At 41.8% G+C, this 14519-nt stretch overlaps 1 protein-coding gene across 1 annotated transcript in view; it reads left to right on the top strand.

Moving 5' to 3' along the window:
- Nucleotides 1-14519, top strand: part of ANK2 (ankyrin 2) — a 179390-nt gene that overhangs the window by 114657 nt on the left and 50214 nt on the right. The window contains exons 19-23 of the mRNA XM_062493159.1: nucleotides 252-350; nucleotides 458-556; nucleotides 3136-3234; nucleotides 5371-5469; nucleotides 10308-10380. Coding sequence (XP_062349143.1) covers nucleotides 252-350; nucleotides 458-556; nucleotides 3136-3234; nucleotides 5371-5469; nucleotides 10308-10380 — 469 coding nt within the window. The remainder of the gene's footprint in view (nucleotides 1-251; nucleotides 351-457; nucleotides 557-3135; nucleotides 3235-5370; nucleotides 5470-10307; nucleotides 10381-14519) is intronic.

Raw genomic sequence — 14519 nt, 5'->3', positions numbered from 1 at the left:
TTCATGCCTGAAAGTTTTCCTCTGTGGGTATGGTGATGTATTTGTTTTGGAGCTGTTCGTCAGCTGCAACAGGAATGACATTGACTCTACTTGGTTTAAAAACACCACCCATGCTCCGAAGCTATAATTGGGATCTGATCATGTTTTAAAGGTGAGGAAGTGGGAAAGTCTGGATTTTTTCCTTATGTAAAGTAGGGTTTTGTTCTTACTTCTATCTGCTTGTTTACTTACTTGTTACGTTCCATCTCCAGGCTGGACTGACATCCTTACACCTTGCAGCTCAAGAGGATAAAGTGAATGTAGCTGAGATCCTCACCAAACATGGTGCAAACCAGGATGCTCAGACCAAGGTAAATCTCGGAGTGGCTGCTGCCTTCAGCACGCCAAAGGGTGCTACCCTCATCCAAGGAATGTTCCACTGAGCTTGCAGTTTTACTTCTTTGTTCTCCTCCTGTAGCTTGGTTATACACCTTTAATTGTGGCCTGTCACTATGGAAACATCAAAATGGTGAATTTTCTCCTCAAGCACGGAGCAAATGTCAATGCTAAAACAAAGGTAAAGAATTTTCCATTGCTTTGCTTTTGCTCGTTATTCTGAACACGGTAATCCAGCATTCCTACTTGACATACGTGCTTTTTCTCTTGGGAATTCTAACCATTGCATGGAAGGTGTCAGCATTTGGTAGCTGTAATGGAGTACTCTCTTTCTGTTTCATCTCATGGTGTGGTGTTTGGGAAAGAAAAGCCAGATAACTCTATGTGTATGAGAAAATGACAGACAGTCAATTTAATTGTTTTTTCTTTTTCTTATTACTTGCAAACTAGCAAATGAAAGATCGTCCCTGATCTCATTTCCACATGGCTTACACCACTGTAATACACTGTGCTGTCAAACTAGCATATAACAAAGACACTTTGAAGGTGATGCCAGGTTCTCTCCAATATGCTGGGAGTGGGAAGAGTTACTGCTGTTCAGTGTGTGGGTGAGATGACTCTGGGAGAGGAAGCAGCTGTGCTAAGGCGATGTGGTTTACTCAAGGAGAGTTTGGGGTTTTCTCAGGGGAATCTGGCTATGCTGAGATCTGACCAGATACCCTGAAATGAGCCTCACTACCTATAGCCAAAGTCTAAACAAAGCCCACTGACTTCAACAGTTTCTCCAGGGATAAACTGGTGGGCACACCAGCTGAACAGGGTGCATTTTGTAGCAAGAGCTGTGTGTCTTCTGAGAACACAAAGAGAGGTTCTGATGGCAGCAACAGTGTGTTGTATCCCAGAAACCATCACATGACCATTTTCAGAAAGAGAAGGCTAACTCAGGAGCTGTAGGGCTCCAACCTAGTTAAAGCTGACTTCAGGCAATTGCTGGCTTCTGGCTTCAAGCTGGATGTCTTGGGACCAACAGGAAGCAGCCCACAGATAGTATTTTAAAAATCCCATCAAAATCACTGGCTTGTAGTCTGCTGGTCCCTCTGGTCAGCTCCCCTGTCCCCAGCTGAGACCTATGGAATGATTCATTTCTTGAAGTAGCCTTATTTTGTCACTGTGGTCACAGCTCAATGTGGTAAGAAGCAGCCAAGTAAATAAATAAAAGATTCTGGCCCTTCCCTCATGGGATCACCCAAAATCAATGGGCTAAACTCAGGGATTCCAAAAGGACAGGCAACACTACTAGAAAAACAGCTGACGAGAGTTAATAAAGCGGACACTAGCAGGATCCAAACTATAGCTGCCAAGATATTCAGCTGAGGTATTTGGAGGCTAACTCAAGGGAAAAGACAAGAGTTGTGTCTTTAGGATTAGGTGTCTCTTTGTGTTTAAAGGGCCACTGGGACAAATTATGATTCCATTCGCCCAGGTATTTTACTTATTTAAAACAGTTTCATTATAGTCAGCAAGTTTGTATAAGGAAGCAGTTCTCCAAAATCTCACACCTAGGGACCACTAAAAATACTGGCAATCTGTCAACTGGTGTTGTGGAGTTAGTTTAAAGAATAAATCCTGGATTCAGGATAGGCACGTTCAAGATTGAGTAACCGGCATTGCGTCTTGGGCTTTCACTAGAGAAAGCCTGCACAATGCTTTGTGGAAGGAACGCATGAATTCTATTTTTGAAGGACTGCAGTATTCAAGTAAAGGTAGCGAATCCACTTTCCACTAGAACCTACAGTGAACAGTAGCTCTTAGATCTGCAGCAGTCCTGAAGTATGGCTGTCTAATTAGCAGTGCAAAGCATTACTGGCGTCTCTTTATTTGCAGCAGAGATAACTTTCAGAGCGCGTTTTCAGAGCCTGCCCCAGGCTTTACCTAAGTGTACAGTGAGATCAACCCAGGGTTTTCTTCCAGCTTCTCTGCCTGCTTTCAAAGCCAATTCTGAATAATTTTGTAAATCAGTTGCCTGACTGGACTTACACAATACCATCTCAGATCAGCCAGCTTAAGCACACTTTGGTTATGTTTCTGTATTATGTGACGCGAGAACAAACCACTGGAGAGGATGAATATGTTTATTAAGGTAGCATGTTTAAGCATGCTTACTAAGCATGTTTATTAAGGTAGACACTGTGTACAAGTTCCTAACTGTAACTAGGTCCAGCCTGTTGGAGGCAAAGTGAAACTAAAATTGATTGACGTTTGTAATAGGTATAAGTTGTTAGCCTTTTAAAAAGCAAATAGGCTTTAATTACTGTTGCTAAAAATGAGGTGTTTTTTAAATTGACTCAGATATTTTTAAAGGCAAATCTTGGACCCTCTGTTGAGAACTAGGATGTGAGAGGAAGAGTAATGTTCTCTGTCCCAGCTATTCTATGCCCTCATCATGCCCCTTTAACTTTGTTGTTTCTCGTTGTTCCTTCTTCTGATTTAGAAAATGGGGGAGAAATGCCTTTTCATAGATTGTTTTTATTGTGGAAGAAATTATTTTTGAATAGGAGTACTGCCTTCTGTTATATTTTCATTGATCTGGGGGGAAGAAGAATCATTATTACTGAAGGTTTATTATTTTGGGGTCCGTTGGTGTCTTAATGTTTGTTTGAAATGTCTTCAGAGGAGCAGAAGGAAGCAAAGTGAAATGTCTGCCCTAATGATGGGTTCTTGTTCTTTGTTTGCCTTTGCTGTCACCACTGTGGATAACAGAATGGGTACACCCCCCTTCACCAGGCTGCTCAGCAAGGCCACACTCACATCATCAATGTTCTGCTGCAGCACGGGGCCAAGCCCAACGCCATCACCACCGTAAGTCTGATGTGCCACTGGGAACTTGTTTCCCTGGACAATTCTTTTCTCTCCTTCCTTAGGGCTCGAGAGCAAGCCGTTGTTTTGGTGAAAGTATTTCTCATGCAGCTGGTTGTCATATGTGGAAATGTAATTTCCTCTGCTTTTCTTATCCTCTTAAGGTAGTTCACATCTGACCTAACTGTGCACTAAGCTAAACTTGAGGCAGAGAAAGAGATTCCTGAGCTGCAGGATCAGGCTGGCCACAGCTGTCTGTGCCAGGCACGTTCAGTTTCACTGCGCCTCAACATTTCTCTCTGAAAATTGAGATCTCCAGAAGGAGTTTTCCATGAAAATCAAGGGCAGCTCAGAACCTGTTGGTTTTTTTTCGTTGTTTATTTTAGACCTAAATTTCTGTCCTTCAGTCCACTGGATTGGTCTCAGGTTCTTGCTGCATTCACCTGAGTGAACTCGGTGAAGTTAATCGCTCCTCAAATACTGTCAGTAGGTCCTGGCACAGGTCCTTCTCCGTAGTCAGCCAGCCAGGAATGTGACTGTCCTATTTCACGTTGATGTTGTTATTAGTCACCCCTAATTGGGTAATCATTAGAACACTGCCAGAGTGTCCAAAACTCCTGTCATTCCCCAGAGCGGATCAGTTTTCTGTATGCCTGTAGTGTACGTGCTTAAATCAGCATTGGCGCTGTGTTTGGTCCTGGAACAATCATATGGAATAATCTTGTGTGAAAGTTCTCCAAAATACCAGTTTGTGCACTGCATTATCAAGTGGGAGATCACTATAGCCAGCTTCTGGGGCTGTAGGTGCTGTTTGGGGTGTTCAGCTTGAGGGTTTCTTGACTTGGTTTCAGTCCTCAGACTGGGGCTGTCCTGCCCATATCTAACCCAAATCCAAGCAGCCTTAGAGATGTGTCTTTGCTGCCCAGTTGGCTGCTTCCTCAGATACTCAATCTGTCCTTGTCCTCACAGAGCAACCTCTGGCTTGAGATAAGAGAGCATTTTAACCTGAGACATCTGGCAGGGAGATGTGGGAGTGGTGTATGAGCAGCTAATGTGCAAGTGACAGTAAGAGTCAAATTATTTGTGCTGTGAAGATGCCAATCTGTTCTGCTTCTAATCCACAAACTCTGTGTTGCTTCAGGGTGTCTGAGGTAGACTAATAGAGAAGAATTTAAATTATAGATAACTAAGGTGGTTGCTAAAGAGGAGCGAGCCCTCAGGCTGATAAACCCTGCACATGGTGCAGAGGGGTCACAAGAGAAAGCATTTCCATGCAAAGAGCGGTACAGCGACAGGCCATGATTCCTCAGGAGGCTAGCATGTTGTCCCTTGGTTCAGTGCAAATTAGCAGGGAGCAATTCTGTATAGAATCCTTCACAAAGCACCATGTAACACATCCCTTCCTCCCCTCCCTAAGCTCAGTGATACAGGGACTGTGGACTGCCAGTGTTCCAGGAAATGAGTTAGGAATAAATAACCTCACTTCTTGCTAAATTATTTTAGTGTCCATTTGATGAATGACATGTCTCTATATGTTATGAACCTTCAAACTGCAAATAAATGTATTTAAATGGAGCTATATTCCTCACCCCCAAGCCTTTTGTGGTTTGTATTTGTTAAATCATGAGCTTTTAATGAACTCTTAATGGAAGTACGTTTTTGTTGTGTGAAGGAATGGGAGTATATGTGGACAACGCAGCTGTAATTTTGTCTTCCCCAGATAAGGAATTGTACCTGGTAAAGGTGTAACTGTTTCAAGTAGGAGTGAAACTGTAAGAAGTTAAATTAGTTTTTACTTTTTAGAAGAGTATTTCTGCAAAATAAACCCCAAACTAATGCAGTCAAGACATGGTGTGTAGCGAAATGTGATCCCTGAAGGGTTAAACCATACAGCGCTGTAGTATTTGGAATCGCTGGCAGATGTCAGTGTGTTGTGTTACCATGGCAACTGGGGCTATAGTCTTAAAGAAGTTACAAAGACCGAGTCAGATGTAACGGTAAAAAAGCCGTGATTTTCCTAGGCTGTGCCTTGTTTTGGATGGAAATGCTGGCTCATGCAGCGTGGAGAGTGATCTCATTGGTTCGCATCACAATCCTCCCTCTCTCTCAGCGCGCTCTCCCCCTCTCTCTTCCCTTCAGAATGGTAACACAGCCTTAGCCATCGCCAGGCGCCTGGGATACATCTCCGTGGTCGATACGCTGAAGGTTGTAACGGAGGAGATCACCACCACCACAACTGTGAGTTGCACATACATTCAAATGTGGAACTTCTTTACTCAGAGTGCTGTCTTTCTGCTCTTCCCTCAGGCTCTCCATGCATCTCTTTCCTTTCCTGTTTTGTTTGGGGAATTTTAGCTCCCCCCCGCTTCCCTTTCTGTTGCATTTTTGCTACAGGGCTTTGAGTGTATCTTATAAGCGTGTGGAAGTGTGTGTAAGGCAACCCTGAGCTAGGGAACAAAAGCTGTGTCCACACTGATGGAAAACAACAATTCAGAGTAAAACTTGTTTCTAGACTTGGGTCTGAGCTGCAAACCCAAACTTTACTGAAGTTTGTGCATTGTTGTTTATATCCTGCCCTGTTTCTCTGTTTCACTTTTCACCTCTCCTTTCCCATCTGGCCTTACATCTCCACACTTTTGACACCTCCTGAGGCTCAATCCTTGCAGCATCTCTACATTTGGACTGCACCAGCCAGGGCCTGGAGCCAAGCCAAACGATGCTCACAGGATGGCTGTGAATCACATCCATCATCTTCTTGCTCAAGTCACTTCCAGTTCAAACGGATCCTCTTTTTCTAAAATGTAGAGGAGTCTTTCCTTATGGGCTCAGTCATTCCGGTGCTCCACACTCTTGTATCCTGTACTTTGACATCAGAGTTTGTGAACAGTGTGTGCTAAATATTATAGCAGGGTAGTACTGCAGCTTTAACCCAGAAAATGCTGATCTATTTGGACACCCTGAGAGGAGAAGGTTTTTCCTTCTTACACTTCCCATCTACAAGTGTCATAGCAGGTAGGAAGGGAGAACATTAGAATTAGTGCATAATTTGAGAAATTAGATTCAGATTATGTCTTGCTTAGTGCATTTTTCTTGAAACACTGCTGTAAAGTCATGCTTAATAATTTATTTTTTTTTTAGTGCAAGTTTAGAGGTCTAGAAACCCCATCAGCTCTAGATAACATTTAGGAGCTCAGAGCTGTAAAAATCCATAGATTACTAAAAAAGATGTCACTGCTCAGTCGTGGAAAGGGTTACAAGAAGAGAAGTCCAAAATCTCTTGTAAAGAAATGGGAAAATGATTTTGATTTTGTTGCATGCTGACAGCAAATCCCACTTGATACGAACCGAGGAAGATGCAATAAATATAACATAGTGTAAGGTTACAGTTAGGATCAGTCATAATTTATTAATGACCTGCAAAGATGAGGCTGAGTCAGGTTTGGAGAAGGAATTCCGGCATAATTCCAGAAGTCTCTTAATGAAGACAGTGTGTCTCTGTTGTTATTACTTCATGTTCTTGTTTAATCATATAGCACCTCACACATGTACCTGCACAAACACAGATGTATCTAATCAGAAGTTTAGGAAAATAAAACATAGGGAAACATTTTATTGAGAAACTTCAGTTCTTATATTTTTAAGCTCCAGAGGACACCTTTGTCACATCTTCCATGCTGTGTCCTGGCACTCGTTTTTCATTTATTATTTGATAAAAGGACCTTGTCTCATCTAAGTGTTAGATCTGTGAACTAATAGGAATTGCATTATGAAAAGACACATACAAGTTATTTACTTTGGATAAGTGTTTCTTTAAACGTTGAGGATTGTATTTTTCTACCAGATACCTGCGGTTTAGGACTGAATCAAGTACTGAAACTTAGTTGCAGAGTAAAAGTTCAGTTCTCGCACATGAGTGAAATCTGAAATCTTGATCTGTGCCTGCATACTTTAAAAGTCATGTGGGAGCCCTCGATAAACCTAGCAGATTCTCCAGCTATGAATTCATCTAACCCCTGTACCTTAGGGATGTGTGGAATGGTGGTGTTTGGGGGAGGGATGTTGATGAAACATAATTTAGAACAAGTCCTGTAAAGGAGGGCTAAGTAGCAGGTGCTCCGTGCGCTCAGGTTCTCCAGATGGTGAGGTTGGTGTTGCCCGACTCGAGCACAGCGCTGCGCCCCCGAGAGAAGGTGCTGTCACCATAGCTACCTCATTGTCTGGGGCTGGGCTGAGCACGGCACCGAGGATGTTACGCAACCCCGCGCGTGATTGATATGCAAGTCACTGCCACTTGAGATGAGGAAAAGGTCTCCAGTGCCAAAGCCTTTCTTTGCTCTAACTTGGAACAAATCTTCCTCTTACTTGCATTAGTGCTGTTACTAGTGGAGCCACATGAATACGTATCAGTAGGGAGAATAAAGTGCACTTTTTTACTGAAAGATTACAGGGCAATAGGAAATGAGAATAAACTGGACTTTTAGTGGTTAAGTTGGGGGCCATTTATACAAACAAGCCTAGTCTTCCTGTGGACGCATGAATATATGAGGAGCTTTCAGGTTGTTTGCAGTATGCTGCTGTGACTAAGTCATTGCTGAAAACATATGGGTGTGCATACCTGAATTAGATATGGGAATTATTCTATGCCACCCAGTGAAAATCTGGCCTTACTGTGAAAGGCTCAAATTACAGAAATATTACCTGAACTCCATCATAGAATTCTCAGTGGCACTAAACTTAGGGAGTTCAAGAAATACGCACTTGAGCAATTTTCCATGTGGGCCATTCATGGGACTAGATAGGGATTTTAAATTTTGAGAGTATTTGATGTGCCTGTCAATTTAAAAAAATCTAATATCACACTAGAAGTTCCTTTAAAAACAGTAATTCCTAACGGAAGTTGTTGGGTTTAGAGTTAATGTAGAATTAATGATTCTTCCTGAGTTCAATGTTCCAAAGATGGCATTGAAGATTTCTTTCTTCTGTAATGTGCATGTGGGCACACACTCTTTTAAATCTCTTTTCCAATCTTTGTTCCATTGTTAAATTATGAAGTAATTTTTTTCTTACTGATGGGAAAGCCAGGAAGTCAATAAAGCATCCTTGCTTCCCTGTAAATAGATAATAGTGTCTGCAAGCCTTAGAGACTGGACTGTTGTAATGAATACATGGATACAGTGGTCCATAATCCTTGGTTACCTGGGTGATAGAAAAGTAGACAGTGATCCTCTCTACCTGCAGCTTGTGCTTGAACTTAGCTGATTGCTCAACCTACCTGTTAACTCTGGTGTTGAAGAGACAAAGTCAGTGCCACCTGAACGATAGCACCTCCCCATCTGTCATCGCTGGCCTTGTCACCCCTCTGCTGCCTGACATTTCTATCCCAGGAAAGCCATGGGAATATGGGGAAAAAGTCAGTGCTGCTGCTGGTGGTGCTGGTGGGGCATTCGGTGAATACAAACTCGAATTTGCAACTCCCAACATGTGTTCTGCTGCAACAGAAATAATTAGTTGTTTTTACTCATGGGGAAGTGTGAATTTAGGAGCCTAATTGGAATTGCCAGTTGAGGCAAAGGACATAATTCTTTCCCTATACCTCAGGAGGGTAAAGTGGAACTGCTGTCAGAGTTAAATAGATTTCAGAAACGTAAAGCAGACTTTTAAAACTAATTTCCAAAGTAATTACATGGTTGGTAATGTAGTTATTTATGAAAGTGCAGTATTTTACAGTACTGGCAAGAACGCTGGCTTTGTCAGTTTGTTAGAGAAGTACATAACAGGGACAGGAAATAACTAGTAAGTTTTGTGCAACAAAAGCTTCTATTGACTTCACTGCTTGATATCAGTGGGCATTTTCCCATAAGAAAATTGCATAAGGGACTCGGGGTGTGGCTGATTTAGTTAGGCTTCCTCTCCTTCGCGTGTACCTTTAATGTATGCACGATAGGTGGTGTCTGCAGCAGGGAGCAAGCACTACCTCACAGGGGGTTTCTCAGGGGGGCACGTGGCCTCCTGGCACTGCTCTCCATGCCTGAGGCACACCTGTGCTCCCACACATCCTTAAGGGCCCTCTGCAGCTCCCCAGCTCGGCTGGGAGGAGCCAGGGAAATGGGTACATTTTGATTGTGACCAAGGCACTTCTGATCGCTGCTCCTTTATAAGCCCTTGGCATTCTGTCCCCTTTGTCATAACACACTGAGGAGCTCCCTCCAGGCAACTTTTTCACATCTTCTGCTTCCTACAGTTTCTCTTATTGCATTCTTCATCTCCTTTTCCAGCCTGAATCTGGATGCTAAAAGGATATCCCCGTTCGTGATTCAGCATCCCTGGACATCATCTGTTTCCTCCCAGAAGTAATTTACGAAGATAAAATTATATTTTTAAAAAACCCAGAAAACAACAGATTTCCAGTGTTTTCCTGCTCTGTGCTTTCATGTTTAACCAGAATCTTCCCACGATGCCTCTGTCCATACTTGCCTTGATTCACAATATTTTGAGCTTTTAGGTGCACAAGATGTTTCAGATTCTTCAAACATTTTTTTTTCCTCTGATGTGCACATGCTTAGGGGGAATATACATGATTTTTGAAAAGTATATAATTAATATGCACTGTAGCCCCCTCTTTCTTGAGAGGGGGGAGAAATGTTTCAAGTGGGCTGTGTAAATCCTTCACATCTTTTTTTAGTTTAGGAATTTCACATCATTCATAACTTCATTTCCAAATGCTTTACAATTTAATAATTTCCATATGCCCCATAGAACTTTCTGAAGCTCTTCTGTAGACATTACCGAATTAGTTTTAAAATCATCTTGGAAACAAAGAGCTGAATTGTTCTACGTGCACCATTTATAAATAATTTTTTTTCCCCTGCCCAGCTGATTATCTTATGTTTTTGTACTTTTCTGCCAGAAGAAATGTTACCTTATGCAGTGCTGAGAATAGGAGCTTCTGGAATAAAGATGAAACAGAAAGGGGAAGGGGAAACACGTTATGAAATGCCTCAGCACATCCCATTGCTCTCTCTTAAAATTCCCTGCTGCAAACTTTGCTCCTCTGACTGATGATTTTGTCTTTTCAGACTGTAACAGAGAAGCACAAGCTAAATGTACCTGAGACAATGACTGAGGTCTTGGATGTGTCAGATGAAGAAGGTGAGAGACTTTGCTAAATTCCTCTTCCATATCACCTATGTAACCTGTTACTTTGGCTCAAGAAGCTGCTTGAGTACTCTGACATCTTCATTTTGTTGTGCTTGTGATGAACTTTTTTTTTTTTCATGATATAATCATTATGGTATTTGTAAACAGATGCCAAATTTTGAAGCAAAACGAAATCCTGGACGCATACATCTTTCCCGGAAAAAGCTTATCTGAATCAAATTGGCAAATGAGACCATTTCCCAAATCCAGGCTTTAAAATTTCACTGTAGGACTGTCCCAAATCTGGCTTTGACCCTCCCATAAAGGGGAACCCGAGCAGTAAATTTTTTGGATCTGTGCCACCGGTATCAGATACAAATATCCAGGAATTTTGCCAGTTTGGAAACATTTGTGTGAGAAGATGCATTAGGTGGAGGGTGAGGAGAGCAGTCCCATGGGGGAGTGTTTGGCACAGGGGAGCTCAAGGATACACATGGTACCATAAAAAGTAACAACATGCTGCTAAGTTTGGTGCTTAAGTTTGGGTTTCAGAGGCCTTTGCATGTACAGACAGATGTGTTGCACCACTTAGATACCTCCCAAGGAAATTTCTCTGACCTTTTGGGGGATGTGTGATAAAATATCACACTTTTATACAGCTCTGAATTGCAGAAATGGACTAAACCCATCATTTTCTGAGAGTCTGCTAGTGACTTCTTAGAAATTTTAGTCACAGCAGTATTAATAAATCTAAACACATTTGGAAGGATATTCTGTGTTCCTTTTTGCACTCTGCAGTGTTCACGTTACAAAATCCTATGTGTACCATTTTATGGTGGTTGTCATTATTTCACAGAAATAATTTATAGAGTGAGTAGTTTCCAGCAAGTCCTGGGAATTTGGAAACTCAGGTTTCAGGGTTGGTATTTTTCTTTTACAAAGGACACAGATGCACTTGTGGTCTAAATGGTGCACAAAGTTAATGGCATTTATTAATTACAAGTGCTTGTATTGCTTTTAGAAATGGGATTTATGCTGATAAATGAGTTACACTCTTGAGAAAATGCTGTGCTTAGGCTCTAGATGCAACTTTTTGTTTTAAAATGCAAAAGCAAACAAGTGTGACTCAAAGTCAATTATTTTCTGCTGCATCATGACCAGTGAAATTACTTGTCTCTGATTGAGAAGCATTCAACTGCTTGTGTAATTATTATGTTAAATTGCCTTTAAATTGCTTATTGCCTTATATTCACCTTGTTTATTTTTCTCCCACTTCTTTTGATCTACCATTGAATCATCTTTAAATCCACAAAGCCTAGCAGACCTTCCTGTTTCTACAGGGTTAATCCAGGGTGTTCCTTTTTCTCAAACCAATTTTTGTGTTGTACAGCCTTTAAACACTCTGATGAGGAACCCTTCAGTGATGGGGAAGCATATAGTGGCACGGGTGCTGTTAGCAGGAGTTCGTGGAGTAAGACCCACAGACTTTCTCTTTTTGTTTGGGCTTTTTTTTTTTTTGTGTTCAAGCAACACATGTTTGCATAATTTGGGTATCTAACACTGCTCCTCTCTGTTACTTTTGAAGTGTGGCTGAGTGCGTATTTCCGGAAAGGTGGGGGGAAGAAGGGAAGCCAGAAAATCTCAGATTTATTACCTATATCTTGAGTGTGTTGGCAGAACTTAAAGGGGCTGTCCTGCATGACTAATGCTCTCCCGTGCTTTGAATTAACATTCACTGCAAGAACTCCTGTCGTGGATGTGCTTGTCACAGTAACTTAAAATAGCTGGGGACAGGAAGGCTGCAGAACTTGTTTAATAGAGAGAAGGAACCTTTTAGTGGTGGTGTAGCTTCATAAAAAGCTAGCAGTAAGGTTTCTATGATGCTGTGTTCTGTCAGGTGGCACGATATGTTCTGAAATAAATTGATGTGCTGCTGTATTTCTATAATACAACAAATATTGATATTGATATTGATATTTATATTTAATATGCAATAAAACCTGCCAGCTGTATTTCTATAATTATCAAGTTGAACACAAGAGTACTTGAGCAAAGTATTTCAGGCCCCATTGTGTAGCATGTTCATCATGGATGAAAAGTATTTTGCATTTTGCTTGGAAGATAGTTATATTCCATAATTGTATGTTGTCATGTTGTTAATATGGTGTTCCTATTCTGAAAACAAAGTTAACATTCAGTCTTAGCAGTATAAAATGAAAGACAAATATCTATCAGATAGCTCAGCTTGGTATGGAAAGTCCTGCTCTGTGTAAGCCTATTTTAAAATATCTTTAGTGGACTGAGAGTCCCACTGATTCTTCAATTTTCTTGTGGTGTTTTGGTGTTTATCCACTGAATTGTTATTCAGAATTCTCTACTTTTTTTGTTACCTGCAAAATCAAATCTTGGTTTTGAACAGAATCACATAATACTTTTTATTTTAAAAGCCATTTAATCCCTGTTCATGGGGATTGCGCTACAGACTCCCACAGGCAGAGCTCTGATGTGCTTTGTGCAACATGTAGCCCTGCCAGCAGAAGTGCTCGGTGTGGATAAAGTTGAACTGAAAACCCTGTACATTTTTATCATGTTATCTGCCTTGGCTGATCACCAGAGGGATCCTTAGAGCAGTAAAGGGAAATTACTGCAAAGCGTCCTGTGAAATGTATTTTAGTGATGTCTACAGAATTAGTGAAGTTAAGCACAAGCACATATTTTTGTTAGGGCTGGGTCTGTGTGTGTAGACACACAGGAAAATCTAGAAAAGGCAGGAGCTTGATTCTTTCTTATTTTCCCCTATATTCATATGCTCCTCTCTTTTTATTCCATGCCCTTATTTTTTGTGACAGAAGAGCCCCAGAAACCTGTAGGAAGACAGGTTGAAAAGACAGTGCAGGTTGCAATCTTTCCCAATGAATTACAGCTGTACTGATTACTGAGGAGTAGGAGCAGCTTGGCCTGCCCAGTGAGGCTGGGTTTTATAAGAGAGTGGGCTAGCTGGCCACAAGTTGAATTACAGTTGCAGCTGGAGCTCCTGAGTGATGCCATCAGCCAGTTCATCACTGGCTGTCCTGTGAGGAGGCGAGGGATAGATAAGGTAAGAACATGTTTGAGGGACAGACAGGGTAAGGGACAGCTGGGGGTTTAGCCAGTCATGCAGAAGGAAGAAGGAAACTTGTGTAGAGAAGGAGTCAGTGCTGTGTGGAGCTGCCCGTAAGAAAAGGAGTCAGTGCTGTGTAAAGCTGTTTATGAGGGAAGGAGTCAGAGTTGCCTGAGAGAAGGCATGCAAAGTTTTTAATGAAGGACTGCTGATGATGCCAATCATGTCTGTCTCGACATAATTGCATCACAAAGCAACAGTGGTTTATCTTTGACACTGCCATGGGAGATAGTGCAGTAGGGCTGTAGAGAGAGAATACAGCCAGTGAAACAGCATGTTCCAGAGTGCTCTTTTGTTTCTTTTAGAGTCTCCTCATTGCCAGTTAATTTTCAAACCTTGTAGTTTCACTGTCTGCTTGAGACCAAGTTCTGGCTGCTGCAGAAGTTGTCAAGCTCTAACTACACTACCCCACATCCTCCATTCTGGCATCACAAACTTTTCACCATGTGGTGACCCAGCCCAGAGAACTGATCTGTCTGAAAATCTATCTCTTTGGTTGTCCTGATGAGTTATTTTCCAGCCAGATAACTTTTGCAGGCAGAAGGGAATAGGAAGGCTGAAGTAGAGGGTGAAACACTGGTATTATGAGCAGCGTGGCCTGAGAAGGCAACCAATAAAGTTGACTCACATCAAACTGTAATTAGTGCTGGCACTGCAATTGCAGAGAAGGGATAAATGAAAGTTGTTGTGTGCCAAGAGTTCATGGGCAGGGTGTCATGTCTGTGAACTACTGCCTTATAGTGACCTTGGATTCCAGGAAGCAGTTCACAGCTGATCTTATAGCTGGCTGCATCAGGTTTCTGATTAGAAGGAAAAACTCCCTCAGTGCTTAAATACAACCATGAATTTCCTGAGTGCCCCCACACATGGCCTCTCTGCATTACTGTGAGAAATGAGCAGCTAAGTCTGGGCAGAATCCACTGCTGTTGTATACGTCCATAATTCCTCCTGAAGAAGCATCTGAATTAGTGGGTAAACTTATTTTCCTGAA

The sequence above is a fragment of the Cinclus cinclus genome, chromosome 5 (genome assembly GCF_963662255.1).
Source record: "Cinclus cinclus chromosome 5, bCinCin1.1, whole genome shotgun sequence".
NCBI lineage: Eukaryota > Metazoa > Chordata > Aves > Passeriformes > Cinclidae > Cinclus > Cinclus cinclus.
The sequence above is the reverse complement of the archived record's forward strand: the minus strand, read 5'-3'. Positions and strand labels throughout refer to the sequence as shown.